At 38.9% G+C, this 7500-nt stretch overlaps 1 protein-coding gene across 4 annotated transcripts in view; it reads left to right on the forward strand.

Annotated features, from left to right (window-relative positions):
- Nucleotides 1–7500, forward strand: part of kif13bb (kinesin family member 13Bb) — a 44610-nt gene that overhangs the window by 9943 nt on the left and 27167 nt on the right. For 3 of the 4 annotated variants that reach the window (XM_084431838.1, XM_084431840.1, XM_084431839.1), the window contains exons 7-16: nt 545–725; nt 1616–1703; nt 1794–1928; nt 3606–3718; nt 4194–4305; nt 4583–4795; nt 4882–4992; nt 5961–6095; nt 6288–6418; nt 7434–7500. The exon at nt 7434–7500 is cut by the window's right edge and continues 20 nt beyond it. In XM_084431838.1, coding sequence (XP_084287964.1) covers nt 545–725; nt 1616–1703; nt 1794–1928; nt 3606–3718; nt 4194–4305; nt 4583–4795; nt 4882–4992; nt 5961–6095; nt 6288–6418; nt 7434–7500 — 1286 coding nt within the window. Of the gene's footprint in view, nt 1–544; nt 726–1615; nt 1704–1793; nt 1929–3605; nt 3719–4193; nt 4306–4582; nt 4796–4881; nt 4993–5960; nt 6096–6287; nt 6419–7433 lie in introns of those variants that run through there. The other variant, XM_084431841.1, reaches the window with a different exon arrangement.

Raw genomic sequence — 7500 nt, forward strand, 5'->3', positions numbered from 1 at the left:
TAAAGTCATATAAATATCAGTCATCACTCTATATCTCCCAATAATATGTCTTAGCGAGATGAAATGCAAATGCTTAGTGTTATGATCAAAACTCTGGAGTTTTAAAGCATGTAATGCAATGCAATACGATGGAGATTGAGAGATGAACAAATAAGCGTTCCTCAAAAGTCTGATGGATCATAGTTGATGCACTTTAACATGAGTGAAAAACAATGTAATGGATAATCAAGTGTTCACCTTGAATATTACTAACAATATAAAAGTGATTCTTACTTTTAACTTTTAAAAATCAGTAAAGTCTTCACATCAAAAAGACACTTGAACCACAAACCGAAGGTGGACGTTTGTACAATTATACTAAAAGACCTTTTACTTGGTAAAAATGTTTGACAGATGCCGTGTAGTAGATTGTGTACATCATGGTTTTTCAGCAAATTAGAAATGCATGTATCAAATGTGATACGGTTTTGCTTTATAGGGTTAGACAAAGAGCTGATCTCTGATTGGTTCCCGCTGTTCCCTCTTTTGTCTTGATTGGCTGCAGGCTCAGGAAAGTCGTATACGATGATGGGAACGGCCGAGCAGCCGGGTCTGATCCCGCGTCTGTGCAGTTCTCTGTTTGAGCGCACCGTACAGGAGCAGAGGGAGGGCGAGAGCTTCACCGTGGAGGTCTCATTCATGGAGATCTACAACGAGAAGGTCCGAGACCTTCTAGATCCCAAAGGGTGAGGATGAACAACTACATGCACATTATTTTACAATTAAAAGTGCAAGTTCGCTGATTTTCAACCCTCTTTGTATTGTTACAATGCTGATAGTGTATGTAAATGGACAATGTTTACTCTTTCTCTGTGTTACCTGGGCCAAGAAATTCCAGGGCGTTTTTTTTTTTTTTCCCAGCAAAACTCATTATCCGGCGGACATTTTAACTGTCGGAATGGCAGTTTCTTTCAGTTTTTCTCCCTCGGTTTGGCCTAAAACACTGTGTTCGTAGTCATCCAGTTTGAAATGTTAACTGCAAACATGGAGGTTTTTCTGATTTCCCATCACAGCGTTCTCTCCATGTTTACGATACTTTTCAGCCTTTATCCACAGCCTACAACATGCCGAATTCTTCACTGGAAACTGAAAGTGACTCACTCCCGCTAAATGTTTACTCTATGAATTCTTGCACCCGGGAACAATACACGTCGACACCATTATGACTAAAAGTTTGCTAAGAAGTTTTTCCTAGTAAAGCACGGTACTATTTGAGACTGGTCAAGCCTATCCAATAGGAGCAGACTGGGCGTGGCCTTGGACGCCAACATGCCCAGTGCATTATGGGTGTTGAAGTTTTCCGACCTATTTGGTTGTTTTCTCTCCTTTTTCTTAGTTTTCTTTAGTCGTGTAGCACCGATTTACATTTTTTTTCACCTTTCTACTACATAGGCAGCCAGGTTTTATTGAAAGCCCATTTTGCCACCAGTGAAGCACCTCTTTTTTTTGCTTGCTATTAGGTTTCCGGCATAAAAATTATACAATTACAATGTTTAATATGCTGAAATTAAATTTTGTATTGTGTACAGCAAATATTGTTGGCTCTTAAGAAAAATTGCTGTGATGTTTCTCTCAGGAGCCGGCAGGCGTTGAGGGTCCGGGAGCATAATGTGTTGGGGCCGTATGTAGACGGTCTGTCCCGTCTCGCTGTGACCAGTTACAAGGTTCTTCCAACACCTTCATGAATATCCAGTCTAATGCTCTCAGTGCTAAAACAGTATGTTTATAAAAAATTTCCTCCTTTTGTTTTTCAGGACATCGAGTCTCTGATGTCAGAGGGGAATAAATCCCGCACTGTGGCGGCCACAAACATGAACGAGGAGAGCAGCCGGTCACATGCCGTTTTCAACATCATTCTAACACACACGCTCAGAGACCTGAAGACGGGGGTGAGACAATCTCTCAGTCATCAAATTAAAGGTGCAGTAAGAGATTTCTGAGAAACACTGTTGAAGGGGGTGTGTCTACTCATGATGGGGAAGGAGAGAGAGCCAATCAGCAGTAGGGGGTGTGTCCACTCATGATGGGGAAGGAGTGAGGGCCAGTCAGCAGTAGGGGGTGTGTCCACTCATGAAGGAGGGGAGGAGAGAGAGTGAGCCAATCAGCAGTAGGGGGTGTGTCCACTCGTGAAGGGGGGGAGGAGAGAAAGTGAGCCAATCAGCAGTAGGGGCGTGTCCACTCATGATGGGGGAGGGGGGAGAGAGAGAGAGAGAGCCAATCAGCAGTAGGGGGCGTGTCCAGTCATGATGGGGGAGGAGAGAGAGAGCCAATCAGCAGTAGGGGGCGTATCCACTCATGATGAGGGAGGAGAGTGAGTGAGCCAATCAGCAGTAGGGGGCGTGTCCCACTCATGATGAGGGAGGAAGAGTGAGTGAGCCAATCAGCAGTAGGGGGCGTGTCCCACTCATGATGGGGGAGGAGAGAGAGTGAGCAAGAGGGAGATTTGAAGACAGACTGTTGAAAGAGAGATGGCTGAGAGACATTATAAAAGAGAAAAGTTCAGTGGAAAAAGAAGGGTTATGATCAGGCAAGAGCTTTAGGACCCGCGTTAATATTATAAAAGCTTTTCAGCGCTTGAGAGACCTAAGCGGGAAAGCCTGAAAACGGACGCAGAGGTTGAGTTTTGATAGCTTCAGCTATGATAAAGACACATCCACTCTGCACTGAATGTTCATGCATTTTGGGGGCGGAGCAATGAAGGGAGGGGTGTGTTTGTTTGGGTTGATTTCAAACACCAACAGTGTTTCTCAGAAATTGCTTACTGCACCTTTAAACCCTTTTAATGAAAGGTGAAGTGTTATTTTAGCACCACTAGGGGCACTAATTGAATTTAGCAAATAGATAGATATTTATATTTGCTAAAGAAATGTTTGCATCACATTTACATTTTATGAAAATGTAAAAATAATTTATTTTTTTCGCTATTCAAGTGTGGTTTAACTAGTAATGCAGAAATCACACACTGCAGCTTTAAAGCAGAGTTATTATAGTTAAATAAAACCATAAAACTTTCGTTACTTGAAAGAAGATAAACTTAACCAAAATAAAATATAAAAATTAAGCATATTTTATTTCAGCTAGTTGCCAAAGTACCATTTCTCCTTTCATTTATTTTAAATTATTTTCATTTATTTATCCTTTCGTTTATTTCATGTACTGAAATAACTGTTAACTATAACTGGAAAAATAAATTAATAAAAAAAATATGTAGAAGGGACAAAAACTAGTAAAAATGACAAAAACAATAAAATTCATAAAACTTTTAGTTAATTAAAATAAATAAATATATAAAATATAAAAACTAATTAAAATAGTAATAACTATAATAGGAATAAAAATATCACAGTTAAAGTCAGCATGACATCAAATTTGACACTAGTTATTTTCTTAATGCATGCTACTGATCTTATGGTAATTTTTGTTTTTGTTTCGTTTAATAGTCGTTTCATTTGAAAATGCATCACAATATGCTAGTAAATTCGGTTGCAACTTTCATTTCATGTCGACTTAAAAGAAAAGCCAGATCTACTGTGTATTATTGTCATAGACATGAATGTTTCTTTCAGACGAGTGGAGAGAAGGTGAGTAAACTCAGTCTGGTGGATCTGGCCGGCAGTGAAAGAGCGGATAAAACCGGAGCTGGAGGAGAGAGACTCAAAGAAGGCAGCAACATTAACAGGTTAAAGACACACACACACACACACACACACACACACACACACACACACACACACACACACACACACACACACACACACACACACACACACACACACACACAAAATCACAGGTTTCCATGTTTTATAGGGACTTTCCATTGTCATAATGAATTATTCTGTACAAAATATGTTCTATCCACTTACACTAACCCTTCTCTTAAACTTACCCATCACAGAAAGCTTTCTGCATTTTTACATTTTCGAAAAACATAATTCTGTATGATTTATAAGCTGTTTTCCTCATGGGGACCAAAAAATGTCCCAATATCGTCCCCCCATTTTGTCCCAATAGTATAGTGAACCACACACACGTTTGTTTTATATCAGGTTGGGGAGTTTTGCTGTTCCTAAATTAATTAATTCGATTAATCATCTGATATTTTCAGGTCATTTACACATATTTCAGTGTATTCTTGTGCTAATGTGTGTGTTCAGGTCTCTCACAACTCTCGGACTGGTGATTTCGGCATTGGCGGAGCAGGGCGCGGGAAGAAACAAGAGTAAATTTGTTCCTTACAGAGACTCGGTGCTCACATGGTTACTGAAGGTGACGATGCGCGTTATTTTAACACTGCACACCTTGTAAGAATCTAAATATTAGTCTTCAAGGAGTAGGTTGGCTCAAAATTAAGATTTTGTCATTGTTTTCTCACTCTAATCATGTCAATCAGTCCCTGTATGCTGTTATTTTTTCTGTGAAACACGAAAAGTACAAAAAACCACATTTATTTGAGTTGTTGTTATGGAAAAGATGCCATAGATTTGGCTTTGCATAGATAACAACTTTCTGATGTAATTTCCTCTTTTTTTTTTTTGCATGTCAGGACAGTTTAGGAGGCAACAGTCGCACAGCTATGGTTGCCACGATTAGTCCAGCGGCCGACAACTACGACGAGACTCTGTCCACGCTACGGTACGCCGACCGGGCCAAAAGCATCGTCAATCACGCTGTGGTTAACGAAGATCCAAACGCCAGGATCATCAGAGAGCTGAGAGAAGAGGTGGAGAAACTGCGCAGTCAGCTGACCGAGGCTGAGGTACGACACACTGACACCTGTCTGCTGTGTTAAAGAGATGAACTTTGACCTCTAGTGCATTCAGAAGTGTTTTTCTGTGTGTGAAGTCAATGAAAGCTCCTGAGCTGAAAGACAGACTAGAGGAGTCTGAGAAGCTGATCCAGGAGATGATGGTGAGCTGGGAGGAGAAACTCAGGAAGACGGAGGAGATCGCACAGGTATTAAACACACAAGATGCTGGATGTGCGTCTGACGTCACGTTAGCTATGTTTCCATCCAAAGTTGCGAATTTAACAAAGCACCGTTTCCATCCAGTGAGCCGAAGAGAACAAAATCCTCACTTCCTGATAAACTGGCGCTAAAGTTGGTTTCCAGAAGTAAATACTTCCATTAAGAAATTGATTTTGAATGATAACTAATAGGCCTTTAAAGCTACGAGGTTGTTAATTTAAAGCATTTGATCTGTCGAAGCCATCAGGCAGCATTATTTAAGCATATATTTAAGTTTAACTGTGGATTTCCTAGTGAAAAATTACATTACCCATGATGCAGTACAGAAAATTACACCAATCAGAGAGTCGAAACAAGCAACATGCTCCAAAAGATCTCTTTAGCTCCGCCCACTCCCATGTATATATATTTATGTCCCAAATTTATGCATATTTTGCAATAAAATTAAAATATTCTTTTTATATAAAAATAATAAACATTTGTAAATTAGAAGTTTTATATTTTTTCATTCTTCTTAATTCGATTATGCCGTTCTCAATGCTTTATCAGATTGTAGTTCTTTCCCTCACTAAAGCTGTGAAGTACCTTTGTATTCTAGTTAGATTTTCTATGTTTTATTTTTGCTTCAAATCAAAGTTTGTAATGTTATGATTCAACTCTTGCTGATTGGCTTGGTTCATGGGCCATGGCTTATAACGCTTTAACAAAGACTATTTTTAAATGATTTTCTTTTAAATACGCAGATGAAAAAGGTGGCGGCGCTAAAGCACTTTAGCTGTATTTTACAGTGCATTTTTTACGGTGTATAATTGTTGATCTTTTTTGTTATAATTGTGGGTTATGGGGGTTTTGTCTGTTTTTTTTTGCATTTAAAGAAATGATAAAACTCCTCAGGACAGTCAGCAAATCACACTATGGCTTCTGTCCGCTGAACTGAATGTGTCTGGTTCTCTAGGAGCGACAGAAGCAGCTGGAAAGTTTGGGAATTTCTCTGCAGTCGTCTGGGATCCGAGTCATTGATGATAAATGTTTCCTGGTCAATCTGAACGCAGACCCCGCCCTCAACGAGCTGCTTGTGTATTACTTAAAGGTACAGACACGAATTAATGAAAACTAGTGTTACCTTCTTAGCTTGAATATTTCATATATAACAATTCACACATGTATATGTATGTAAAATATAAGCATGTATAAGTGGTAAATCTGCTGTAATGATTTAAATTTGAAAGCAACATGTTTTGAAGGGTTGTATTTCCATTTGTGTGTGTGTGTGTGTGCACAGGAACACACTCGTGTGGGTTCTGCGGACTCTCAGGACATTCAGTTGTGTGGTTTGGCGATTCAGTCGGAGCATTGTGTCATCGACATCAAACTAGAGTCAGGAGTCACCCTCACCCCGAAGAGAAACGCTCGGTAATCACTCACACACACACACACACACACACACACACACACACACACACACACACACACACACTGATTTACACATATGGAGAATTATGAGCAAAAAAAAAAACATCATAAATGATGTCCAAAATTACAAACAGGTTTATTATAGTTAACTAAAACTAAAGCCTATGTTTAACTAAAACATTTTCGTTACTTGAAATAAAATGTTAACTGAAAATAAACTTAAATTTGTTTCATTTCAGCTGCCAAAGCAACATTTTATCATTTTATATATATAAAAACATAATTATTGTAAAGTAATTGTATTGTATAGAAATTGTAAATTGTCATTTTAAAATAGAATATAACAACTACACAGATACAATTATAAAGTTAAATTATATAAGATATTTATAATGAAAAAAACTATAATAATGAACTAAATATTGTTTATACAGGGTGTAAACCTTCATTAATTGCATTAATGGACCCATATTGTCAAAACTGAAATTTCCTGGCTTTTTTTCATGATAGCAGAGGGGCTGTGAAACTACCATATAAGTTTCAAAACAGTCGATCCACAGACAAATGCACACAGCCTGCATAAAGTAGCTGTGCCTTTTCACGAGCCGTTGTGACTTCCGTATAAATGTGATGTCAGAACTACTCACCAATGGTGGGTCACTCAGAAAACAACAGGCCAATCAGAAGAGAGGCTCATGAATATTAAGTAGACAGGTCAAAATCGACCTGTTCTTGGCAGAGCTCCTGAGAAAGGAGCTGTAAAAAATATATTGAGATGGTTTTTGGCACTTATACCGCAAATATATATTCTTAAGGACATCAAAACTTAAAATAAAACTTCAGAAAGGTGTACAATAGGGGACCTTTAACACTATTACATAAGCTCTAAACCTAAAATGTTGATGTTCTGTATGATACATATTCATATGTCTCAGTCTGTCTCTGCTCTATAGCCAGTGATAGTAAGAATGTGTGTACATGTGATGACTCGTACACTGCGTGTCTCTGTGTGCAGCACGTGTGTGAATGGAGCGGTCATCTCGTCTCCTGTCCAGCTGCATCATGGGGACCGAATCCTCTGG

Source organism: Rutilus rutilus (genome assembly GCF_951802725.1).
Source record: "Rutilus rutilus genome assembly, chromosome: 15".
Lineage (NCBI taxonomy): Eukaryota > Metazoa > Chordata > Actinopteri > Cypriniformes > Leuciscidae > Rutilus > Rutilus rutilus.